Below are 27,616 nucleotides of genomic sequence, written 5' to 3' on the forward strand. Positions count from 1 at the left end.
AGGTGAAATTCTCAATAAATGAATTAAAAATTAATGAGAAAATTAATTAAAACAGACTTGGTCCTCCAAAAAGAGAATGTATTTGCTAATTTATTTTGAAAATTTAACCCTTTTAAATTGAATTAAACCATATGGACACAAAATAATTTGCGTCACGTCATTGACCCATATATATTCATCTATATTTAATCTATATTTTAAATGTAGTTCACTCTAATTACAAGTAGCCTACTTGATTTTTGGAATCTGATTACGTAATCCAGATTACATGTAATCCGTTACTACCCAGCTCTGGTCATATAGTGGTTAAAGGGGTAGTTGACTCAAAAATGAAAATTATTTAATCAGTTGTTCCAAACCTGTTTAAATGTCTTTGTTCTGTTGAACACAAAGGAAAATATTTTGAAGAAAGTTTGCAACCAGGCCGCTTTGGGGCGCCATTGACTTCCATAGTAGGAAAAAAAAATACTATGGAAGTCAATGGTGCCCCAGAACTGTTCAGTTTAACACATTCTTCAAAATATCTTCCTTAGTGTTCAACAGAACAAAGAAATTCATACAGGCAACTTGAGGATGTGTAAATGATGACAGAATTTTTGGGTGAAATATCCCTTTAAGGGTCTGTTAGCTCACTTTCCATATGCAGTCGACTGCGATTATTTGTTTTTCTTTCTGGCAACACTTAAGTATGTATCTGCAGCAGAAGAGTAAACATTACAAAACCACAAACATTTACAGATCAATTGAAACAGTACAGATACTACAATAAATGAAATGTGGAGTTTAATTTTAAAAAGTCAACAAAAGGTCCCACAGTTGAATAAACACCCACTGTGAGTCCTCATCCTAAACCAACGAGCAGATGTAAACCAATAACAGTTATCGTTACTCACGGGGGCGTTCTCTTCCGTGTCCCTCTCTCTCCAATCAGAGAAGTCTATGTTGAAGATTCTGCGCATGCTCAAACGCCACCGTTTCATGTGTTTCTTGCGCAGGCTCTGGTGGAGGTCACTGTGATCTAACAGCGTTAGTGGGTGAGTAGTCACGTTGTAAGAGATTAGCGATGTTTTAATATGGATTTTGTGTTTTAATTTTATGTACAAAGCGCCAGTAACTACAATGTGACCACTGAAAGGGAAACGAGCATGATTGGTCTATATTAGTGGGAAGGTTGGCAGCAGGACGTTATTACATGTCAGTTGCACCATTAGCGCGTAGCTGGCTAATTAATTAAAGCTCACTACAGCGGAAGTCTTTTAATCCCTGTTGATATTTCTCATATAAGTTACTGTATTAGCGAATACCAATTTTCCGGGAGTGTTTTATAATTGTAAGGTTGTTTTGCCAATTCTTTTCGCTGGCCATGTCTGACCCACTCAAAGTGAGAGCAGGTTAGCTCGTTTCATTCATGTCATGTCACTGCTGAACCGGACCTGATGTTTTGATTATTCGAGGGCTTTTACATTCATTAGTGGTGATCCGTGATGCGATGATTAAGATGCATATGCTTCTCTCATCAGGACTGTCACATTGTTGCCATGGCGAAACTCTTTGAGTCCATTGGAAAGCTGGGATTGGCCTTGGCTATTGGAGGAGGTGTAGTCAACTCCGCTCTATACAATGGTTAGTTAATTGGTGCTTTCGTTCTTTGTAATGACACATTGAGATAACCTTACAATTATTATATCAAACTAAGTGTTTAAATTTAAATTTGAAGATGTTTTTTTTTTTTAACACTGTTTTTTCATTGCAGTGGATGCGGGACACAGGGCTGTCATCTTCGACAGGTTTCGAGGTGTCCAGGATGATGTTGTTGGGGAGGGCACACACTTCCTTATACCCTGGGTGCAGAAGCCAATCATCTTTGACTGCAGGTCCCGTCCACGTAATGTGCCAGTCATCACTGGTAGCAAAGGTACATCATGCCATTCGTCTGACTGCTGTTCTTCATTTGTTCTATATTTTTTATGTCTGCTCTGCTGTCTATTCTTTAATGTTTATCTCATACTATCTCTCTCTGCATCACAATATGTTGAGGTTTCTTGCTTTTCTGCTGTACTAATAAAACTTTGGAAACTGTCTGTCTTTGTCCCGCTCAGATTTGCAGAATGTGAACATCACGCTAAGAATCCTGTTCCGACCAGTTGCTGGACAGCTGCCCCGGATTTTCATGAGTATTGGAGAGGACTATGATGAGAGAGTGCTGCCCTCCATCACCACTGAGGTTCTGAAGGCTGTAGTGGTGAGTATCAGGCATAACGTTGTGAAGAAATGTGCATTAAAATGATCAAAAGTGATAGTAAAGACATTTGTAATGTTACAAAACAAATCCTTTTCAAATAAATGCTCTTCTTTTGAAAAAGAAAAAAAAAGCAGAAAAAATATTAAGCAGCACAACTGTTTTCAACATTGATAATAATTAGGGCTGCACGATTTATCGCGATTAAACTGCACGCGATTTGGCAAAGGCTGTGATTATTTTATGCGCAGCTTGTCAGAGCTGTACGGCTCTGTGATCAGAGTTAATGCTTCTCCATCTGAAAGCCAGAGGGCGCTCTCATGCAGAAACTCCACATATGCCCTGCCACAGAAGAAGATAACACTTGTCATATTGCTGTAGCTGAATAAACAGAAGATTAAAAAGCTTTGATTAAACATGACTAATAAACACACGACTGCCTTATTTAGTGTAAGAAGCCACATCATCTCACAGAAGGACGCTCAACTGTCGTTATGAAAAAAACATTACATTTATTAAATGTTGTCTTTTGTTGGACAAGATGTTAATAAGTGCTTCTCATATCTGGAAAGATGTATGACGTGACGCTGCTTTTTCAAATGTACATTATAAGCGACTCAAACTCACAGTGCTTTCGGATGGATTAGCATTTGGAGCCATACTTCATTGACAATCTGCACATAAAAAAAAATAATCGCAGCCTTTGCGATTTCATAATCTCACGAAGGATCACGTTTAAGCAATAATTGCATCTAAGTTCAGTGTTATTTCTCATATCATGCAATAAATCGTGCAGCCATAATAATAATAATAATAATACATGTTTTGTATTTGATAATATATATTCATGTTTGAGCATCAAATAATCATATTAGAATGATTTCTGAAGGATCATGTGACAGTGAAGATTGGAGTAATGATGCTGAAAATTCAGCTTTGCATCACAAGAATAAAATACATTTTAAAATAAATTAAAATAGAAAACTTTTTTTTTTTTTTCAAAATTGTAATATCTCACAATATTACTTTTTTACTGTATTTTTGATCAAATACATGCAGCCTTTGTGAGCATGCGATACTTCTTTCAAAAACCTTTTTGAAGGGTTAGTTCACCCCAAAATGAAATTTCTGTCATTAATGACTCACCCTCATGTCGTTCCACACCCATAAGACTTTTGTTCATCTTCGGAACACAAATTAAGATATTTTTAATTAAATCTGAGAGATGTCTGGTTCCTCCATTGACTGCCTTTTCAACTACCACTTTGACACTTCAAAAAATTCATAAAGAGATCGTTAAACTGTTCCATAAGAGTTGAGCGGTTTAGTCCAAATTTTCTGAAGATACTTGGTCACTTTTTATGATGAACTGATTTAATTTGGAGTTTTACTTGCATATAAACATTGATCAGCGAACATAAGCCGAAGCTCAAATGAACATGAATGACGCACAAGAACAAACGTCTTCTGGAAGCTCAAATGTGCTGCATAACACATGAGAATGAATTGGTTACACTTCCGGGAGAGGTTTGTTCTTGTGCGTCATTCACATTCGGTTGAGCTTCTGCTCATGTCTAGGCATTGGAGGGACAGACGTCTCTCAGATTTCATCAAAAAGATCTTCATTTGCCTTCCGAAGATGATCGAAGGTCTTACAGGTGTGGAACAACATGAGGGTGAGTAATTAATGACAGAAATTTCATTTTGGGGTGAACTAACCCTTTAAAAAAATTAACAACCCCCAAACTTTTGGATGGAAATGTGTGTAGAGCTGAATGTTGGTAACATCTACAGAACAAAAGATAAAACTAAAACCTGGCATAAATTAAATGCCATTTTAATGTGCATCTATCTTTTCGCAGGCCCGTTTTGATGCCGGTGAGCTCATCACTCAGAGAGAGCTGGTGTCCAGGCAGGTCAGTGAAGATCTGAATGAAAGAGCATCCACCTTCGGTCTCATTCTAGATGACGTCTCTCTGGTAAAGACCTCTTTTTTTCCCCCTTTGTTCATGTTTCAGTTTCTCTCCCCTTCAATGTCTCACCCTTATGTGTCTCTCCCCTCAGACACATCTGACATTTGGCAAGGAGTTCACTGAGGCTGTTGAGATGAAGCAGGTTGCACAGCAGGAGGCTGAGAGGGCCAGGTTTGTTGTAGAAAAGGTAAGAATGGTGCAGTGAATGGTCCGAAATTAACATTTGCCCAATGAGAGAAAAATTGTCTTTGATTAGTTATTTTAGTGGAGTTACTCCCCAGTTCGAAATCAAACCTATTAGGTATTTATATAAATGACTCTCACTGTCTTAAGTGATGCGCACAATCAACACCAAAATCACCTGCTAAATAAAATGTGCATCTTGCTTAGTGCAAAATTTACATTATTTTCCCCCTCAGAACAATGTGACAACATATGGAATATTCCTTGCATTAGATAATAGTGGAAATAATTCCATTGAATTTTTTTCTAATTTAAAATCTACACTACCGTTCAATAGTTTGGGGTTGGTAAGATTTAATGGTCTCTTATCCTCACGAAGACTGAATTTATTTGATCAAAAATACAGTAAAAACAAACAGCAATTACATCACATGATCCTTCAGAAATCATTCTAATGTGATGATGTGATGCTCAAAAAACATTATCAATGTTGAAAACAGTTGCTGTAGAAAGCATGAAACATTTTTTTCAGGATTCTTTGAATAAAAAGTTCAAAAAGATAATTTAGCAAATCTTTTACATTATAAATGCCACTTTTGCTCAATTTAATGCATCCTTGTTGAATAACCATACTCGTTTCTTTAAAAAAAAAATCTTACTGACTCCAAACCTATGAACTTAGTGTATGTTTTTTATTTTATCTATAAATTTATTAATTATAAGGTGAAATGAATAATAAAAAATTTTCATATAAAATTGAAAAATACATTTTTATTTGTCCCAACTGTTGTCCAACAGTTTATGTAACATTGTCTCTGTAATTGTCTCTCAGGCAGAACAGCAGAAGCAGGCAGCCATTATATCAGCTGAAGGAGACTCCCAGGCTGCGCTGTTGATCGCCGATTCTCTGGCAGTAGCTGGTGACGGCCTGGTGGAACTGAGAAAGCTGGAGGCAGCCGAGGACATCGCCTTCCAGCTCAGCCGCTCTCGCAATGTTACCTACCTCCCGTCTGGACAGGGAACGCTCCTTCAGTTACCACAGTGACAGGGAAACTAGAGAGACACACACACTCGCTTCACTTTTTTTCTTTTTTTTTTTGTTCTAATTTTGGCCACTTTTGGAAAAGATGATGTCTGTAGAACCCATGAAACTATCTGATCAGCCTATAGGCTTTCTTTAGTCCAAGAGTTTCTTGCTCTATTCCTGAAAGTATGGACTGCCACAAGGTGGTTACAGCAATTGGAAAGAGTCAAGGGGAAGAGTCTGTGTGCATGCAAATGTGCTGCCGGTGCATATGTATTTGCATTTGAAATGTTTGCTAAATGTGAGTTGATATTGTTTGAAACCCATAAGCCTTTCAGTTAAATTCTCCATCAGTAGAATTTGATCTAAATACCATACAAAGCTAAATTAAACTGTACATTCATGAGCAGTAAGACACACAGGCTGCACTGTCAATGTGTGTCATGCTGCTGGATGATTGACATCAATCTCTGCTCCTGCAGGACTGACTGTTGTTTTTTGGTTTGAATATGTTTTGTTATTGTGTGTATGTGGCAGAAGGAATGCCCTTGTATTCCACAAGTGGCGAATTGATAAAATAATCAATAAACAATGAATCATTTATATTAAACCAAAATGCAGTTGAATGTGCGTCAGTTCAAATGAAACCTAGTATTTTTGTCTTACTTAATTGTTCTTGTTAATGTTCTTATCTGGAAATGAGAAACTATAATGAGAGATCAATTGTTTTTATTCAATAGACACAGGAAGTCAAAATGACAATACAAAAAAATATATAGCTGCAAGCAGCAATGACGGGCCCAAGCCCCGGCACCACCACCACCCCGGAAGCTTCAGGGCAACTGTGCATGATGGGCAATATGCATTTAAAGCGAGTAAATGTAAAAAGACTTTGTAAAAGTTATTTGAATACACCACAGTTACTGTAGCCAGCAGGTGCCACTATGACCGTGAACCACAACAGCCACATCCAAGAGATCATTTAAATTTAGAAAAACTGCATGTGACATGAGCTTCAAGTAAATGTACATTTATCATTTTGCATCACAAAATTTTGTACTTCTAGAAGTATTTATGTTAAGGTTATTTTATATTTTGTTAACCTAATAAATGAACTAATTATATACAACTATTTTGTCAAGCGACTATAAATGAACTGATTATGCATTTATTTTGTTATTCAAACTGATATTAAAAGGCCTAAGATATTTCTTATCCTGTAATGTAGGCAACTGCAGACAGCAATGAAAGGGTTAAACTCTAAACTAGCAATAATGTACCAAATACCAGATGTATTTATCTTAAATACATTTTTATTAACCTAAATTTAAACTAATTATATAAAACTATGTTTTAAGTGCACTATTAATTAACTGGTTCTTTGCCTTTTTTTTTCTTTCTTTTTTTTCATTCAAACAGAGAAAAACATTAAGAGATTTCTTATCCTGTAATACAGGCAGAATTGAAATGAAAGGGTTAAACTCTAAACCATCAAGAGTGTAAAATAGACTCACACAAACACACAGGGATCTAAGGATCAGTTGTAAATGGCCAGGCAGTTAAACCAGAAACTTTTTACATTTTGTCAGAAAATAACTCAGGATCCTGCAGTTTATTTAGAAACAGAAATATTTAAGCAAAATGGTCAGTCGTGGGTAGAAGATGGTGAATGGTAGGCCTTGGAAGCAAGGAGAATGCACTGGGCTGAGTGTCGTCTGCTGACAGTCCAATGACAAACAAACGGCACAGGGAACTGGAACAAAACAAGACAGGAAAAACAGCAGGCATGAGCACCAATGATCTGACAACAGGCAAGAGCAAACACACCACATAAAGGCAGAACTGATGAGCTTCAGGTGTGCTGAGCAAGACAAGCAAAATGAACACACAGACCTGTAAACCATGACACATTTTAAACAAAATTTTAATCTAAACTGTGACAGAAAGTTGTTTTTGATAATGTCTAAACATATATCCAAATGCAATCCCTGATAACAGGATTATGTCTGAACAATTTTTATCAGTGTCAACATTTTGTTTTCAGCAAAAAGAATTTTCTCAACCTTGCTAAAAAATACCTATGCTGTCATCTAGTGGTTACACTAAATATTAAATTTGTCAATTAAATATTAAATATTTTAACTTACACATACTGCTTTAATTGAAAAAGTAAAATAAAATGCTTTATTTTATATAGAATAAAGTATTATTTTATATAGAAATAAATGGTGTATAATATATTGTTTAGAAAATATGAGACCCTTCCTGTTACCCTTTTCGTCATTATTTTAATCCCTCAACATGGCAACACCGTTTGAGATATCTAATATCCCGTCACAATTTAGCATCCTCAATGTATTGACTTCATGCTGACTGAGTTTGCTTGCGATTGGATGAATTCCCTTAGGAGAAGTATATAAAATTCCAGAGAATGCATTTTTTAAACAACTCATAATAGCCAACTTCCTGTTGTACCCAGGAAAACAATAGGGCCCTTCACCTCAGGCCTTAATAATATTGACAAAAACATACCATAATATGCTCAGGTCCTAATAATGACAATTTCACACAGAATGGCTGAACAAAGCTGTTTTAAAGGTCACCGAAATCTGTTAACCCCCTATATTTCACACAGAATAGCTGTAATGTCCTCCAAACTCACTCTGGTCTAATGTGATGTTTCATACAGTTAAACACCATCCAAACCATTTCAAGTGACTCACTGTATCTTTCCTTTGGAAGGAGTGAAGGAGACGCACTGAATGAAAATGACACAGCAGAAATGCAGCCGTTGCCCCGGTAACCCCATAAACAAAGCATGTTGCTAATCTGTTTCTGAACAATATTTGAATGTTTTAAACAGCCATTCAGATTTTTATATTTGCAATGGTGTTCATCTCAGCACTAAACACTTAGAAACATAATAGGCTATTTATTTTCAAATTTAAACATTTTAAACATTTTAATCTGGACTACAGCATGCCCAAGATACTGACTGAAAATGATTATTTATGTGTGACCTTGTGTGACCTCTTCATACAGGCCTCTGTTAAACTTGTTTGGGGTCACACTATGCAACAAAACTCCTGCTGTCAAAAACTGTGTGTTTTGTGCAATCAAAATGGTGATTGCATATTCAAATGAATAATTATCCCATGCTTTATAGGTCACTGACCAATAAAATAATTTATTAGATGAATTTTAATATCTTTGTTACCGTGAAAATGTTTCACGCAAAAAGAATTGATAAAAGCAAACTCCTTGATAATTGTGTAGCCAACACAAACTGATATTCAAGCTCTGCAACTGTGATGTTACAAAGACATTCTAGAACTCTGCTGAGCATTTGGTCGCCACAAAGACTCAAACCTGAGGTTACTTTGATCAGAGTTTTGAGGTGAGAAGACGAAATACATTTAAAGACCAACATCAGAGAGAACATGGAGTACACTAACATAAGTGAAACAGCGTTTAATTTGTTTGATGAAGCACGTTTCCAGGGCGAACACACTGACGTGATCATCAGGACAGATGGCGCAGAATTTCGAGCGCACAAGATCATCTTGTCTGCCTTCAGCCCTTACTTTAGGTGAGGAGACGCATTTGAACTGCAATTGTGTGCAAATTACCAAGACATAATTAGAATTACATACATAATTTCCACTGCCAGCATCATATTGTTGAAATTGCCTAAGCAGTCCAAATATATAAATGCATGAAAATTTATTTTGTTCACAGGGCTCTTTTCTCCAACAACTGGAGCAGCACAGAAAAACAATTTTATGAAATTCCAGGAATGTCCCAAGACTCCCTGTCTCAGATTATTCAGTTCGCATACACAGGATCTGCACTCATCACAGAAGAAAATGTGACAGAGGTCTTGGTAGCAGCTGATCAGTTTTTGGTGTCGGGTCTTGTTGATGCTTGCTGCCAGTTCCTGGAGGAACATTTATGCCCAGAGAACTGCATTGGCATCTGCAGGTTTACAGAGGACTTTTTTTCCTGCTCAAAGCTCCACCATAAAGCAATGCACTACATCCTGCAGAACTTTGAGGAGGTTCTGCTCGAACCTGAGGAGTTCCTGGAGCTCTCGCTGGAACAACTTGAAGAAATCATTGGAAAGGATGAGCTGAATGTTAAAAAGGAGAAGGTGGTTTTTGAAGCAGTCCTCCAATGGATTAATTATGCACCTGAAAACAGGAAGCAAACCATTGCCCTGCTTCTGCCAAAGGTAAAACAGAGAGTTTTGACTTGTTTTACATTACAAATATCAAATAACTCTACAAGATACATTTTCTGTGATAATTTTATTTAAAATTGTAGTAATTTTGTTTTGTCATTTATATTAATTTGGTATCACTTTGGTATGGGGAACACATATTCTCTGTTAACTACAACTTTTGCCTCAATAAACTCTTAATTTACTGCTTAATTATAGTTAGTCAGGTAGTTGTTGTAGTAAAGGTATGGGGTAGGATTTGGGGATGTAGAATAAGGTCATGCAGAATAAGGCATTAATATGTGCTTTATAAGTACTAATAAACCGCTAAAATGCATGCCAATAAGCAACCAGTTAAAAGTGACAATTGTTCCCCATACTAAAGTGTTAACATTTTTTTTTTTTTTTATTGTGTCTATAATTTGTATCTAATTTTATTTCAGTTTTAGTTATTTTAGTATACATCAGACTAAATGAAAATGAGAAATGGTGTCTTGACAATTAGTTTAAGTTTTTTAATATTTTATTTAAGTTAAAGTTTATTCTCATTTTATTTTAGGGTTTTAGTTTTAGTTTAACTACAATAATCCTGGCATGGGGTAAGAAAATATTCTTAATTCAAATGGCAAACAAGTTTATTTTTTTCTTTCTTCTCTGACAGATATTTTTCTCGTTTTAAGCATGAACTCGCTTAAAGGATTAGTTCACTTTCAAATGAAAAAATGGTCAAGCCATCCTAGGTGTATATGACTTTCTTCTTTCTGATGAACACAATCAGAGTTATATTAATAAATATCCTGACGCGTCTGAGCTTTATAATGGCAGTAAATGGGACCAACGAGTATGAGCTGAAGAAAGTGCATCCATCCATCCATCATAAACATATGTCAGAGGGGTTAAAAGAGGCTTTCTAAAGCAAAACAATGCGTTTGTGTAAGAAAAATATGCATATTTAACAAGTTATAAAGTAAAATATCTAGCCTCTGCGAGACCACCTTCTGTATTCAACTTAAAAAGAAAAGTTTAACGCCTCTTCCAGTTCAAAACGCCTTACGCTACGTCCTACACCTTTCGTCTTCAACTTACAGAAAAAGCTTTTTCCATAAGTTGCATATGGAAGGTGGTCTTGCAGAAGCTAGATATTTTACTTTATAACTTGTAGCTTGGATGCATCAGGATATTTATTAATATAACTCCGATTGTGTTCATCAGAAAGAAGAAAGTCATATACAGGATGGCTTGAGGGTGAGTAAAGCTTGGGATAATTTTCATTTTAAAGTGAACTAATCCTTAAATTTTAATACATTTTACAGAACACAAGAAATTTTGGAAAATAATTTTTCATTTTTGAACTTTGAACTGCTTGGCAACAGCCTTGCAACAGTCTAGCAGCTCTGAAAGTCTAAACTCCCCCTTCACTTCAGGTTCGACTGGGGTTGATGCCATCAGACTACTTGATCAATAATGTGAAGAACAATCCACTGGTGATGGAGAATGAAGCCTGCAAGCCTGTTATCATCAATGCAATGAAGACTATGTTTGACCTCAGCATGGATGAATCCACCAACCAAGAACTCATACATCAACTGACACGCCCACGTCTGCCCTCAGAGATCCTATTGGCCGTCGGAGGATGGAGCGGCGGCAATCCCACCAATGAGATTGAGGCATATGATGTGAAGGCAGACCGCTGGGTCAGTGTAACTCAAGACGATGAGCGTCCCAGAGCCTATCATGGTACAGCGGTCCTGGAGGAGTTTGTTTATTGTGTCGGTGGTTATGATGGTGTGGAGTATTTCAACAGCGTGAGGAAATGTAATCTCATCACTCACACTTTTCATGAGGTGAGTAATGTTGTAAGTCAACGTGTAACTTTAATTCAGCTTCCTTTACAAAAAAAAGTACCATTGTACAGTCATGGTGTCAGATTTGACTTTGATATTGTCATGGACCATAGTACTGAATAATGGTTCTCCAAATACTATTAAAAAATTGTGTTAATGCCATTGTAATTTTTGCAACTGATAGGACAGAACCAATGTGATGGTCTATTGCAACATTGATGTGTGTTTGGTCATTGATATAAAGTATCTGATGTGTTGCAGGTGGCCCCCATGCATGAACGCCGATGCTATGTAAGTGTGGCTGTTCTGGACGGGCTCATATATGCAATTGGTGGTTTTGATAGATATCAACGGCTTAAAACAGCAGAGCGTTATGATCCAAGCACCAATCAGTGGACACTGACAGCACCCATGAATGAACAGAGGAGTGACGCCAGCGCCACCTCACTGCAGGGCAGGGTAAGAACACTCACCCATGACTCCACACTCTTCTGCTGGAGACTCTTAATTCCTGTAAAGCAGAAGGAGCATGATAATAGTGTACATAAGAAAACAGGAATATTATATAAAATATACTGTGTTGTAAACAGTTTTTTTTCTGAACAATCTGTGATAATTGTGCACAAACATCATGTATGTTATGTTTGTGTGTGTTTGTCAGGTTTATATCTGTGGTGGTTTTACTGGGATCGAGTGTCTCTCTTCCGCTGAGAGTTATAACCCGGAAACAGACCAGTGGACTCTCATCTCTCCCATGAGAAGCCGCCGCAGTGGTGTCGGTGTGATCGCTTACGGAGATCTAGTGTATGCTGTGAGTATTAAACATGCATATCAGTGTTATGTATCATTGACATACGATTATAATTTTTATATTTGAATATATATTTAATGTTTTTGATTAGTTTTATTTTATATTTTTAATTATATTTGTATTAATGTAATTTTATGTTTTTGTAATTTCTGTCAGTTTTATAGATTATAATCTGTGAAAGTATATATATATATATATATATATATATATATATATATATATATATATATATATATATATATATATAAAATGTTTGTAATTTTGTTGTGTTTGGTCATTTTCATTAGTTATATAGTTTTTATTGATTAAAAAATATGTTTAAAGTTTAAAATAAATAAGTTTTTTTTAATATTTTAATAATTAAATAAGTTTATTTTATTTCAGTTAACTGCACTTTAAAAAAAGAATTGTTCGTTTAACTTAAAAAAGTACAGAAGAGGATTAGGGCCAAGCAATAATAAAAATTTTTTAAAAAAACTCGTTAAATTTCGAGAAAAAAGTCGAGATAAAATGTTGAGAATAAACTCGTTAAATTACAAGAAAAAAGTTGTTAAATTACGAGAACAAATTCGTTAAATGAGAAAAATGTCGTTAAATTTTGAGAAAAAAGTCAAGATAAAATGTTGAGAATAAACTTGTTAAATTTCGCGAAAAAAGTTGAGATAAAATGTTGAGAATAAACTCGTTAAATTACGAGAAAAAACTCTTTAAATTTTGAGAAAAAAGTCAAGATAAAATGTTGAGAATAAACTCGTTAAATTACGAGAAAAAACTTGTTAAATTACGAGAACAAATTCGTTAAATTATGAGAAAAATGTCGTTAAATTTCGAGAAAAAAGTCGAGATAAAATGTTGAGAATAAACTTGTTAAATTACGAGAAAAAAGTTGTTAAATTACGAGAACAAATTCGTTAAATTATGAGAAAAATGACGTAAAATTTTGAGAAAAAAGTCAAGATAAAATGTTGAGAATAAACTCGTTAAATTACAAGAAAAAACTTGTTAAATTTTGAGAAAAAAGTCGAGATAAAATATTGAGAATAAACTCGTTAAATTACGAGAAAAAACTCGTTAAATTTTGAGAAAAAAGTCGAGATAAAATGTTGAGAATAAACTCGTTAAATTACAAGAAAAAAACTCGTTAAATTTCGAGAAAAAAAGTCGAGATAAAATGTTGAGAATAAACATGTTAAATTACGAGAAAAAACTCGTTAAATTTCGAGAAAAAAGTCGAGATAAAATGTTGAGAATAAACTCGTTAAATTACGAGAAAAAAGTCGTTAAATTACGAGAACAAATTCGTTAAATGAGAAAAATGTCGTTAAATTTTGAGAAAAAAGTCAAGATAAAATGTTGAGAATAAACTTGTTAAATTTCGCGAAAAAAGTTGAGATAAAATGTTGAGAATAAACTCGTTAAATTACGAGAAAAAACTCTTTAAATTTTGAGAAAAAAGTCAAGATAAAATGTTGAGAATAAACTCGTTAAATTACGAGAAAAAACTTGTTAAATTACGAGAACAAATTCGTTAAATTATGAGAAAAATGTCGTTAAATTTCGAGAAAAAAGTCGAGATAAAATGTTGAGAATAAACTTGTTAAATTACGAGAAAAAAGTTGTTAAATTACGAGAACAAATTTGTTAAATTATGAGAAAAATTTCGTAAAATTTTGAGAAAAAAGTCAAGATAAAATGTTGAGAATAAACTTGTTAAATTTTGAGAAAAAAGTTGAGATAAAATGTTGAGAATAAACTCGTTAAATTACGAGAAAAAACTCTTTAAATTTTGAGAAAAAAGTCAAGATAAAATGTTGAGAATAAACTCGTTAAATTACGAGAAAAAACGTGTTAAATTACGAGAACAAATTCGTTAAATTATGAGAAAAATGTTAAATTTCGAGAAAAAAGTCGAGATAAAATGTTGAGAATAAACTTGTTAAATTACGAGAAAAAAGTTGTTAAATTACGAGAACAAATTTGTTAAATTATGAGAAAAATTTCGTAAAATTTTGAGAAAAAAGTCAAGATAAAATGTTGAGAATAAACTCGTTAAATTACGAGAAAAAAGTCGTTAAATTACGAGAACAAATTCGTTAAATTATGAGAAAAATGTCGTAAAATTTTGAGAAAAAAGTCAAGATAAAATGTTGAGAATAAACTTGTTAAATTACGAGAAAAAAGTCGTTAAATTACGAGAACAAATTCGTTAAATTATGAGAAAAATTACGTAAAATTTTGAGAAAAAAGTCAAGATAAAATGTTGAGAATAAACTCGTTAAATTACAAGAAAAAACTTGTTAAATTTTGAGAAAAAAGTCGAGATAAAATATTGAGAATAAACTCGTTAAATTACGAGAAAAAACTCGTTAAATTTTGAGAAAAAAGTCGAGATAAAATGTTGAGAATAAACTCGTTAAATTACAAGAAAAAAACTCGTTAAATTTCGAGAAAAAAAGTCGAGATAAAATGTTGAGAATAAACATGTTAAATTACGAGAAAAAACTCATTAAATTTCGAGAAAAAAGTCGAGATAAAATGTTGAGAATAAACTTGTTAAATTACGAGAAAAAAGTTGTTAAATTACGAGAACAAATTTGTTAAATTATGAGAAAAATGTCGTTAAATTTTGAGAAAAAAGTCAAGATAAAATGTTGAGAATAAACTTGTTAAATTACGAGAAAAAACTCGTTAAATTTAGAGAAAAAAAGTCGAGATAAAATGTTGAGAATAAACGTGTTAAATTACGAGAAAAAACTCGTTAAATTTTGAGAAAAAAGTTGAGATAAAATGTTGAGAATAAACTTGTTAAATTACGAGAAAAAAGTCGTTAAATTACGAGAACAAATTCGTTAAATTATGAGAAAAATGTCGTAAAATTTTGAGAAAAAAGTCAAGATAAAATGTTGAGAATAAACTCGTTAAATTACAAGAAAAAACTTGTTAAATTTTGAGAAAAAAGTCGAGATAAAATATTGAGAATAAACTCGTTTAAATTACGAGAAAAAACTCGTTAAATTTTGAGAAAAAAGTCGAGATAAAATGTTGAGAATAAACTCGTTAAATTACAAGAAAAAAACTCGTTAAATTTCGAGAAAAAAAGTCGAGATAAAATGTTGAGAATAAACATGTTAAATTACGAGAAAAAACTTGTTAAATTTCGAGAAAAAAGTCGAGATAAAATGTTGAGAATAAACTCGTTAAATTACGAGAAAAAAGTTGTTAAATTACGAGAACAAATTTGTTAAATTATGAGAAAAATGTCGTTAAATTTTGAGAAAAAAGTCAAGATAAAATGTTGAGAATAAACTTGTTAAATTACGAGAAAAAACTCGTTAAATTTCGAGAAAAAAAGTCGAGATAAAATGTTGAGAATAAACGTGTTAAATTACGAGAAAAAACTCGTTAAATTTTGAGAAAAAAGTTGAGATAAAATGTTGAGAATAAACTTGTTAAATTACGAGAAAAAAGTCGTTAAATTACGAGAACAAATTCGTTAAATTATGAGAAAAATGTCGTAAAATTTTGAGAAAAAAGTCAAGATAAAATGTTGAGAATAAACTCGTTAAATTACAAGAAAAAACGTGTTAAATTTTGAGAAAAAAGTCGAGATAAAATATTGAGAATAAACTCGTTTAAATTACGAGAAAAAACTCGTTAAATTTTGAGAAAAAAGTCGAGATAAAATGTTGAGAATAAACTCGTTAAATTACAAGAAAAAAACTCGTTAAATTTCGAGAAAAAAAGTTGAGATAAAATGTTGAGAATAAACATGTTAAATTACGAGAAAAAACTCGTTAAATTTCGAGAAAAAAGTCGAGATAAAATGTTGAGAATAAACTCGTTAAATTACGAGAAAAAGTCATTAAATTACGAGAACAAATTCGTTAAATGAGAAAAATGTCGTTAAATTTTGAGAAAAAAGTCAAGATAAAATGTTGAGAATAAACTTGTTAAATTTCGCGAAAAAAGTTGAGATAAAATGTTGAGAATAAACTCGTTAAATTACGAGAAAAAACTCTTTAAATTTTGAGAAAAAAGTCAAGATAAAATGTTGAGAATAAACTCGTTAAATTACGAGAAAAAACGTGTTAAATTACGAGAACAAATTCGTTAAATTATGAGAAAAATGTCATTAAATTTCGAGAAAAAAGTTGAGATAAAATGTTGAGAATAAACTTGTTAAATTACGAGAAAAAAGTTGTTAAATTACGAGAACAAATTTGTTAAATTATGAGAAAAATTTCGTAAAATTTTGAGAAAAAAGTCAAGATAAAATGTTGAGAATAAACTCGTTAAATTACGAGAAAAAACTCATTAAATTTTGAGAAAAAAAGTCGAGATAAAATGTTGAGAATAAACGTGTTAAATTACGAGAAAAAAGTCGTTAAATTATGAGAACAAATTCGTTAAATTATGAGAAAAATGTCGTAAAATTTTGAGAAAAAAGTCAAGATAAAATGTTGAGAATAAACTTGTTAAATTACGAGAAAAAAGTCGTTAAATTACGAGAACAAATTCGTTAAATTATGAGAAAAATTACGTAAAATTTTGAGAAAAAAGTCAAGATAAAATGTTGAGAATAAACTCGTTAAATTACAAGAAAAAACTTGTTAAATTTTGAGAAAAAAGTCGAGATAAAATGTTGAGAATAAACATGTTAAATTACGAGAAAAAACTCGTTAAATTTCGAGAAAAAAGTTGAGATAAAATGTTGAGAATAAACTCGTTAAATTACGAGAAAAAAGTCGTTAAATTACGAGAACAAATTCGTTAAATGAGAAAAATGTCGTTAAATTTTGAGAAATAAGTCAAGATAAAATGTTGAGAATAAACTTGTTAAATTTCGCGAAAAAAGTTGAGATAAAATGTTGAGAATAAACTCGTTAAATTACGAGAAAAAACTTTAAATTTTGAGAAAAAAAGTCAAGATAAAATGTTGAGAATAAACTCGTTAAATTACGAGAAAAAACGTGTTAAATTACGAGAACAAATTTGTTAAATTATGAGAAAAATGTCGTTAAATTTTGAGAAAAAAGTCAAGATAAAATGTTGAGAATAAACTCGTTAAATTACGAGAAAAAACTTGTTAAATTTTGAGAAAAAAGTCGAGATAAAATGTTGAGAATAAACGTGTTAAATTACGAGAAAAAACTTGTTAAATTTCGAGAAAAAAGTTGAGATAAAATGTTGAGAATAAACTTGTTAAATTACGAGAAAAAAGTCGTTAAATAACAAGAACAAATTTGTTAAATTATGAGAAAAATGTAGTTACATTTTGAGAAAAAAGTCAAGATAAAATGTTGAGAATAAAGTCATTAAAGTCACTAAAATAATTTAGGCAATTGGGTTAATGTACAGAAACTCAGAATATTTTGTTATCTGAACTACATTAATTATCTAAGTTGATTTGACAAAGGAAAAGATTTTATGACAACAAATCATGAAAATTATTTTTTACAGTGTGAATGTTTTTTTATGGATTTAGTTTATAATAACCCTGACACAAATATAGAAATATGGAACAAGCACAGTTTAAAGGTTGCAAATGTGTAAATAGCATGCATGGATGTGCATACAAATGCACAGAATGCATAATAAAAAATGGATTTATTTAAAGATTGGTGGTTATGATGGTGCCAGTCGTTTGCGGAGTGTGGAGGCCTACAACCCGCTGACTGACCTCTGGCGTGATGTTGCAGCAATGTACAACCCACGCAGCAACTTTGGCACTGAGGTGAGGTGTGGACAATTAATATCTGCATCTGGTGAAATGACAATAATGATTTTATGATAATGAATATGGTGGATCCCATATTAACTGCAACATAAAATTGTAGCAATCTTCAAAGATCAATGTGTTTGACTAAGAAAACATCTACCTAATTCCAACAGTCAAAAAATTCAACCCTGTTTAATTGAAGTGTTAAAGTTAAACATGATTTATTTTCCTTTTACCTTCCTCAAAATCCAGGTAGTTGATGGTCAGCTGTTTGCTGTCGGAGGCTTTAATGGAATTGGCACCACCTGTGATGTAGAGTCCTACGATGAGAAGACAGATGAATGGTAACTTCCACAAACACTAAATCTCACAGATCATTTCAGACTGCATTAGATATCTATAAGTATTATGTAGGCTATATTTCATTGTATTCACTGCATCTGTTTTCTCCACAGGTTTGATGCAAATGAAATGACCATTTACCGCAGTGCTCTGAGTTGTTGTGTAGTATCAGGATTGCCTAACATGGCAGAGTATGCTGCCCTACGAGACGCCGTACAGACACAAGACGAGTCTGACAGTGAATGATCTCCTTCTAGCAGATCTGACAGTCTGGTTACAAAAGGAGTGTCATGTTTCCTGAATAAATGCATTCAAAAAAAGAGTCTGTATTCTAAATGTTAAACTTCCTCTCAGGTATAGTGTTGTTCATTGAAAAGTGTTCAAATCTCACAAGGGATCTCTGAAGCTCAACAAACCAACATCTAATATTGAGAATTCTGTTTACTGAGTAAACTATTTATTGCTTTATTAAACTTTTACTGTCATTACTGGTCTTTCAGGGTTGCCGGTGAATGTGTCTTGGTCTGTTTTATGATTATAGATTGTGTATGATTGATTTAACTCATAAACAGTCTCTGTGAGAAGCATTGATTATGTGGCGTTTTAGGCATAATCTGCACATGGAAAATAACTTTGTGTTACATTAAAAAGTTGAGCCTACAATCATTTTTGCAGTGTCATTATTGGCTTCTGGAAATAATAATAATTAATATAGCTGCAAGCAGCGATGGCGGGCCCAAGCCCAGTTGCACTGCCAACCCGGCGGCTTCAGGGCAACTGTGCACAGTGGGCAATATGCATTTAAAACCTCCCTGAACTACCATTTATGCAACAGTCTTATGCTCCAAAAGTATGCTTTCATTAAATTTCAATATGTGTGGTATAAAATTATAAAATTAATAAATAGAGCCAAATCACAGAACCTGCAAAGACGATTTTAATATCAGTCTCAGGTAATAGTAAGGTACATGTCTAAATTTTTCTGCTCACTTATGCAAGTTTATTTTAAACACACTTTTATAAAATCAGGTGATATTTACTTAAAGCTGCAGTCCGCAACTTTTTTTGTGTTAAAAATTTACAAAAATTACATAATGAGAATATACAACATGAATCCATTTTCCAAACCATGTTTTTGTCTTATCCTGAATCATTATGGTACACTTATAATAAGTGTTTATATTCGGACTATTTCAGACCGGACTGGTAGGACTCGCCGCAGAGTATCACAGTAACTGCATGACTCGCCATAGACATTCACGGAGAAAAGTAGCTCCGGCTAGAATGTTCCTCCGCAAGACGCGTGCAGTTCTGTTTATTAACCGCTAGAGGGCCAAAAATCGCGGACAGCAGCTTTAAATAGTGATTTTCAATAAATTTTAATTATATCAATAAATAATTAATTTAAAGACGTGTTGTACATGATGTTTGCAAACACAGTACATGACTTTTTATAACACCCATGTCAAGAAAACGCACACTCTCCTTTGTAAAAACAAAACAAAGATTTAAGTCTAATATGAATGAGAACAGGAAATCAGAGTTGTGGGTATAATAATTTTAACTCAAATGACATTTGAAAAGTAGTCCTGTCCAAATAGTGATATAATGTCATGGTTCAATTTCAAATGAGTGTGAAGTTATCATTTGCAGTTCAATATTTCTATAAGTTCCTCAAAAATACACACACACACACACACACACACACACACACAGGTTTGTATTGCTGTCTTAGTAAGGACATTGCATAGACTTTACATTTTAAATCGGGTCAATGATATTTTCTATCACCTAACCCAACCCCTACTCCTAAAGGCCCCAGTATCAAACAAAGTTCTTTTTCGTCCTTCATTTAGGAGTAAAACAAAGTTCGAAATGCGTGACCAGCGATATACTGTAAATTAACATGTGACACCACCCACACTGCTGAGAGCGACGTTTAGATGAATATGTAAATATGTGCCGTGCACTTTCTTCTCAGTAACAAAATAAACACAACAAAAATGAGAGAACAGCAAGAATTTATTATAGAAAGCATAAGAAAAGCGTCTGATCATAACAGCATGGGAATGTTAGCACAAGCTCTACAAAGAAGCACTTCAGTCACGTCACGTCTTCATATAGCACTTTATTCAATAGATTGCTTAAAATCAAACAGCTTTACAGTATCAAACATGAAAAACAGTGTTAGTGCCTCATTTTTTTTACAAGCACAACTTCATTTTGTACTATAAAGCGGCTATCCAGTGTGTTCATGTTTTCACCCGCGGAGCTCTTACCTCAACGAACTCAAACACACGAAATGAAGTCCCACGCGAATGAAGGCGGTGCCTCGGCGCACACCTCCTGTTACGTTATTGTCACTGACCAATGGTAGTACGAAGGTGTTTTGCAGCTGGAGCGAACTTTTCCTGAACGTTCGCTTTGGCAAGCCGTTTCAAACTTCCAAAAAGAACACAAAACAAACTTTGTTTTGGCCTGATTTTGTTCGAAATGACATCACATCAGTTCAATTTTGTTTGAAGTATTCCGGGGTCTTAAACCTACCCATCACAGAAACATGTAACCATCACTAGATTTAAATAAAAACATATTTTGGCTGATTTATAAGCCTTTTAAAATAGTGCGGACCAGTCAAATGTCCTTATACTAGTGGGTTTTGAAAGTATTCCACAAAATAAGTGAGGAAATTTGGTCCTCACAAGTATAGTCAAATCAAGTCAAGTCACCTTTATAGCGCAAAAGTATAGTCAAAGCAAGTACAGAGAGGGACACAGACAGAGACCCACACACACACACACAAACACACACACACACACACACACACACACACACACACACACACACACACACAGAAAGAGTCAGAGTGAGGAGGGAGTGAGGGGGAGGGGGGTGCCACAGAGAGAGGGATAGAGAGGGTGGGAAAAATCCACATTCAAACCAAAATATCGGACTTCCTGTTGGTCAGAACTAATGACTGTACAATAGAAAGTTGTCCGGCTTAATGAGAACAATGTGTGTACCGAGTTTGGTGACTGTAGGTTAAACTAACCCCCCACTTTTTTCAAAAGGTGATATATGGACCAAGTTTTCGGACACCATTCAAGGGGGCACTGTCGAGCCCCCCTGCCATGTCCGGGTCCCATTCTTTGTGACATCCTAATGCCGCAAATTGATTCCAATGTGTGTGCCAATTTTCAAGAATTTTTGAGCACGTTAAGGCCCCCAAAAACGGAAAAAAAATAATTCTCCTTAGAAAAACAAAAGGGCCCTGCGCCTGAGTGGCTTGGGCCCTAAAAAAAACAGGAACTTGGGCGGGGGATTTTCAATATGAAAGTTACAGTAGATCAAATTAAGAATATGTACAATTCATTTATTTTAACAATAATTTCGTTCCTAATTAAATGAGTTTGTCATAATAAATAAGACAAAAAAATACACCCCCTCCATTGAAACGATTGTGAACGCCCAAGCAATGTCGCACTTTCACCAACACAACGTGCTGTTTGAATGGGAGAGCACGGGTAGCTCCAAAAATAAAGAGAATCACTGCCCAGAAGACTATATTAAACTGCCGGTCAAAGAGAGACGTTAAAAAGAATATAAAACGTACTGAGAAGGAGGTATGAGAATATTGTGCAATATCTAAGTACACTCCACATATATTTTAGCTAGCTAATCCATTGCAATTTATTTAGCCATAACTATCAATATAACAAGTTACCAAAACAGCTGTTATGTTAGTTCATTTCTCAGTGGTGTCTGTAATTATCAATGACAAAATTATTCACATCGTTGTTTGTTTTCTTCCTAAATTAATCTGACTTTTGAACGAATTAATTGGCTCACTCACTAGCGAATCGCTGCCACATTGAGTTTCAATACTTAACATAATTCATTTCAGAATCTCTCAGTTATGTTAGAATTTGATACAGTTCATAAAGTTATGAGGTGTATAAGCTCAAAATAAATGTTCCCTTTCATATTTGATATGCCGAATTTGTAATCAATTAAAGCATGTGTTCATTTTAATCAAACTATCTGTTGATCATCAATGCTTGTAGATAGATAGAAAAGAAGAAATTAATTATCCAATAACACTACACATAGAACAAATTATTATTTTATTTAAATAATAAAATGTTCAAACCAAATCTATGCCCTTGCTCCCACCTCAAACCCACAGAACTCAACCCAATGTGCTATCCAGTGAAGCATAAAGAAATAAAGATAAATTAATAATCACAATCCTGAGGAAAAGAAGCAAAAGGGAACCTGGGGACATATGTATAAAGCTGCTCAAAGTAATAATGTAGTCTTAATTGTGTCAAAATACTACGAATGACACAATTTTAGTCTTAATACTAGGAATGTGATTCATAGAGGTTCCTATGTGTTAAGAGTGGGTCTCAGCTCCTAAATTATTTAATCCCCAGTTTCACAGACAAGGCTTGAGCCTAGTCCACAACTAAAACGAATGTTTGAGCTGTTTTAACTGAAAGCAGTTTGCCATTGTAAGTGTCAGTCCCATTGTTTTGTCTGGCGATGCACACTAGTGATGTTTTTTTGTTGTTTTTTTGTTTTTCCTAGGGTACATTTATAAAAGCTACTAAATGTCCTAATTAAACTAAGGCCTAATCCTGGCTTAATCTAAACCCTGTCTGTGAAACCAGGCCTAAGTGTGCTGAAAAGGTACCCTAACCTATAGGAGTAACAAGATGGCAGCAGAAAGGAGGGGATCACACACTTGACAATGAAGATATAAATATGTGTTGGAGTTAGAGTATATGATGACAGGGAGTTGATAAAATGATACAAACTTGATAATCAGGGTATTCTTTTTGTATCTGACCTAGTAAGAAATTTGACAACTTCTCCCACTCTACAAATCAGTGCTTTAACTGCAGAAATGAAGTGAAATATAAAATACTGTAACTTTTTTATTACTTTGCAAACTAACAGTTACTTTTCTTAAAGTTTTCTTGGTTCAGTTCCTCCTGAACCAAAACAACAAGCCTATGCAGTGTTAACGCCATGTTGTCAACCCGTGACGTTCTACCAGGATCTGTTCACGTCCTCAGACTTGGATTTTTACATTTCTAAAGGGAGGGTGGGATCTTATGCTTTCAAAGCTATAGCTAGCCATTGCTAGCCTCTCCAAAATTGCTTACCCTACCTTTAAGTCGAAAACTTAAATCTACTCTTAAGAGCATTTTTGAAGTTTTATACATACAGCCCCAAATCTTTTCATATAATGAAAGTTATACTCTAAGGTCTTTAGAGTATACCTGATTCTTTCTAGATGTAATGTACTAGTTAACTATGTAAGCTACATTTTAAGGTCTACTCTAGGCCTTCACACTTGGCAAATATGCCTTTTTAGTGTCCACTAGAGGGCATCAGTGCTTTCAAATCTGAAATCATATGCCTTCTCATACATGCCTTCTCTTCATTCTCAGTATTTTTTTCCTAACTATGGTAGTCAGTGGGGTGTGAGATCTGCTTGTTTACAAACATTCTTCCAAATATCTTCCTTTGTGTTCAGCAGAGCTAAGAAATTCATACATGTTTGGAACAACTTGAGGGAGAGTAAATGATGACTGAATTTTAATTTTTGGATCAACTATCCCTTTAAGAGACCATAAAATGGCATTCCACATTGAGTTTAATTCAAGTAACCTGTATGCCAGAGTTGTAAACTTTTTTTGTTTTTGTTTTTGTTATTCTGACATACAGATTTTCTTTATTTGGAATAAAAACATCTACACATTTTTTTTTTTTATCTATAAAGTGAAAGTGAAAGTGATGTGATGCATAGCCAAGTATGATGTCCTATACTCAGAATTGGTGCTCTGCATTTCACCCATCCAAGTGCACACACACCTGGAGCAGTGAGCAGCCATTTTTTTGTGTGGCGTCCAGGGAGTGATTGGGGTTTAGTGCTCAAGGGCACCTCAGTTGTGGGTAATGAGAGTGGAAGAGAGTGCTGTTCATACACTCCCCCCATGTACATTTCCTGCTGTTTCTATCAGTCAAGTCCGACTCTCTAACCATTAGGCTCAAGCTTAAAGCAGCAGCTTACATAAGCTTGCTTCTTTTTGAGAAATTTTCTGTGCATTTTGATTACACACAATCTGCTGCTGACTGAGCATTTATTTTCTCTGTCTTCTTTGAAATTGTTTTGTTCCACTTATTTCTCCCACTCTTGCCCAGAAACTACAAATCTCTGCAACATAAACATATGAATATATGAATCAACTGGGTAGAAGAAGCTTTTGGTTTCAAATTAAAAATACTACAACAAATCTCCAGTGTTAAATTAATTTTAAGAGAGCTTTACAACAAACTTCAGTGCAGGAATATATGTGTAATTGTGTCATTATGTACTGTATAAATATTGAATATTAGGAGGGGAAAGTGAAGCATGTTAAACAGAGAGAAAGTGAGATATGGAAATCATAGTTTTTACTATTTTAGACTTTACACAGCAGTCTTCACACACAGGATGTCGATGTTTCTTTCCTGTTTTACACTTGTCAAAACACTTTGTGGGCACTTACAAGACAAATTTTCATCTAAAACAAGCCAAATTATTTGGAGTTTGAACAAACTGTAATCTAAATCCTCAGAATTCACTTTTGTTGAACAATTAATTTGCTATAAACTTGTTTTATACCAACCAGAGGGCAGTATTTCGAGAATTTAAATGTTTTAATATACTCAAATATCATCAATTCCACCCATCCTCCTGTGGTCACATTATATAATGAGATGACATAGCTATGAGAGTCACTCTGACCCAGTGGTTCTCAACTCTGGCCCTCGGGGTCCACTGTCCTGCAGAGTATAGTTCCAACCCTGATCAAACTCAACTGCCTAATCCTGAAGACCTTGATTAGCTTGTTCATTTGTGATTGATTAGGGTTGGAGGAAACTCTGCAGGACCTCGAGGACTGAGAACCTCTACTCTGAGTCGAAATGAGCCTCTTCCCATTAGTGCTGATCTCTATCAGCACAGTGATGTAAATGAAAACAGCAGCTGCTCTGTCAGACCAGTTTGTTAGTCATCTTTATGGAAGGAAAGCAGATGAGGACAAGAGATCATTTCAAATGTTTAGCTGAGGTCATCATCACTGGGCAGGTGTTAGTGCAGCAGATGCTACAGAGAAACAGTCGCAGAATGCCAAACACACCCACAGAACATTGGAATTTCATTTCATATTTAAGAAATATGGACCACAAAACCAGCACGGGTATATTTGTTGCAATAGCCAACACATTGTATGGGTCAAAATAGTTTTTTCTTTTATGCCAAAAAACATTAGGATATTAATGTTCCATGAAGATATTTTGTTAATTTCCTACTGTAAATATATCAAAAATGTATTTTTGTGAGTGGATATGCATTGCTAAGAACTTAATTTGGACAACTTTAAAAGTGATTTCCTCAATACTTTGATTTTTTTTTTTTTTTTTTTTTGCACTCTCAGATTCCAGATTTTCAAATAGTTGTATCTCTGCCAAATATTGTCCTGTCCTAACAAACCAAACATCAATGGAAAGCTTATTTATTCTCAATTTCAAACCCTTATGACTGGTTTTGTGGTCCAGGGTCATAAAGTGCAGTTCTACTGAATATCAGAATGGTCCTTTACCACAGGTAATCAGAGCCATGCTGATACTCGATACTACAGCATGACGAATATCATGTTGCTTATGGTTTTGTTGGAAGTCCGTAACAATGTGAGTTATGTCATGTTGGAATGATTGTTTGAGATTGGGGACACATGAATGTTCATTTGTAAAGTCATCATTACCAGCATCATTACTTTCTTTTAATTTACACAAAAATAAAAATTCTGCCATCATTTACTCAAATCTGCAGTACTTTTGTTCATCTTTAAAACACAAATGTGACCCTGGAGCACAAAACCTGTCACACAGGTATGTTTGTAGCAATAGCCAACAATGCATATTATGGGTCAAAATTATCGATTTTTCTTTTATGCCAAAAACCTTTAGGATATTAAGTAAAGGTCATGTTCCATGAAGATATTTTATAAATTTCCTACAGCGGGTATGCATTGCTAAGGACTTCATTTGGACAACTTTAAAGGTGATTTTCTCAATATTTTAAATCTTTTTTTGCACTCTCCGATTCCAGATATTCAAATAGCCAAATACTGTCCTATCCTAAAAAACCATACATCAATGGAAAGATTCACTAAAAAATAAAAAATGCTGGGTTAAAAACAACCCAAGTTGGGTTGAAAATGGACAAACCCAGCATTTGGGTTGTTTTAACCCAGCGGTATAGGGTTAAATGTTTGCCCAACCTGCTGGGTAGTTTTATTTAACTATTGTTTAAAAATTACTGTATTGCTTAATTAAAATTAACCCAAAGTATGTTGGAAATGAACATTTATTAATGTTCAATGAATATTTATTAAACAATAAACATTTATTAAATTGCTTATTAATAAATGTATATTAATAAACTATTAAACTATTAAATTTATATTAATAAAATATTAAAGCTTATTAATAAACATTCACCTTTTGTCTATTATTGTTGTCTCTAATTGCATCTGGTTTTTAATTTCCCAACTATTTTGGGTTCATTTTAAGCAATTTTTAAATAATAGTTGGTTTAAATAAAACTACCCAGCAGGTTGGGCAAACATTTAACCCAACCACTGGGTTAAAACAACCCAATCGCTGGGTTTGTCCATTTTCAACCCAACTTGGTTTTAACCCAGCATTTTTTAGAGTGTTTACTCAGCTTTCAGATGATGTATTATTACATCAATTACAAATCAAGGATTAGAAGATTTCACATTTATGGATTTGACAGATGATTTTATCGAAAGCAACTCACATGTATACATAGCACGAGTTCTTGCATTCTCTGGGAATTGAACCCAAACCATGGTCTACTACAGTTTGAGCTACAGGAAGTAACCATGCTATAAAACATAATATGAGTGCCTAAATATCACATCTGTAGGCTACTACTGACTTCTTAGTTCACAACAGGCCTGAAACAATTTGATGATAAAGACCAAGACCAGCTTAATAAAGCCCTCAAAATGATTGGTGCTTTCCCAGCGTTAAACTTGTAGCTGCATTTTCTCATATAGTTTAAGAGACGCTCCAGCAAGCGAAGAAGTCACTTTTATCGATGTGCTTCACCGCAGGGAGGAAGGCGGGCGCGCGCACTGAACGCTGTCTGGTTTTGCTGTTTGAGGACGGGAAGAAAAAA

At 34.0% G+C, this 27,616-nt stretch overlaps 2 protein-coding genes across 2 annotated transcripts; both read left to right on the plus strand.

The window, feature by feature from the left end:
* Nucleotides 1-919: 919 nt before the first annotated feature.
* On the plus strand, nucleotides 920-6,517 carry phb (prohibitin). Its single transcript, XM_067373404.1, has 7 exons — nucleotides 920-1,034; nucleotides 1,521-1,623; nucleotides 1,754-1,915; nucleotides 2,100-2,242; nucleotides 4,102-4,218; nucleotides 4,304-4,399; nucleotides 5,228-6,517. The coding sequence occupies exons 2-7, from the start codon at nucleotides 1,539-1,541 to the stop codon at nucleotides 5,438-5,440; spliced, it is 816 nt and encodes a 271-aa protein (XP_067229505.1). The 5' UTR covers nucleotides 920-1,034; nucleotides 1,521-1,538; the 3' UTR covers nucleotides 5,441-6,517.
* A 2,339-nt stretch (nucleotides 6,518-8,856) lies between these two features.
* LOC137017457 (kelch-like protein 10) lies at nucleotides 8,857-18,934 on the plus strand. The gene is made up of 8 exons (XM_067381745.1): nucleotides 8,857-9,008; nucleotides 9,158-9,650; nucleotides 11,063-11,482; nucleotides 11,744-11,941; nucleotides 12,144-12,293; nucleotides 17,911-18,027; nucleotides 18,265-18,356; nucleotides 18,468-18,934. The coding sequence occupies exons 1-8, from the start codon at nucleotides 8,860-8,862 to the stop codon at nucleotides 18,598-18,600; spliced, it is 1,752 nt and encodes a 583-aa protein (XP_067237846.1). The 5' UTR covers nucleotides 8,857-8,859; the 3' UTR covers nucleotides 18,601-18,934.
* The last annotated feature ends 8,682 nt before the right edge of the window (nucleotides 18,935-27,616 follow it).

The sequence above is a fragment of the Chanodichthys erythropterus genome, chromosome 3 (genome assembly GCF_024489055.1).
Source record: "Chanodichthys erythropterus isolate Z2021 chromosome 3, ASM2448905v1, whole genome shotgun sequence".
Taxonomy (NCBI): domain Eukaryota; kingdom Metazoa; phylum Chordata; class Actinopteri; order Cypriniformes; family Xenocyprididae; genus Chanodichthys; species Chanodichthys erythropterus.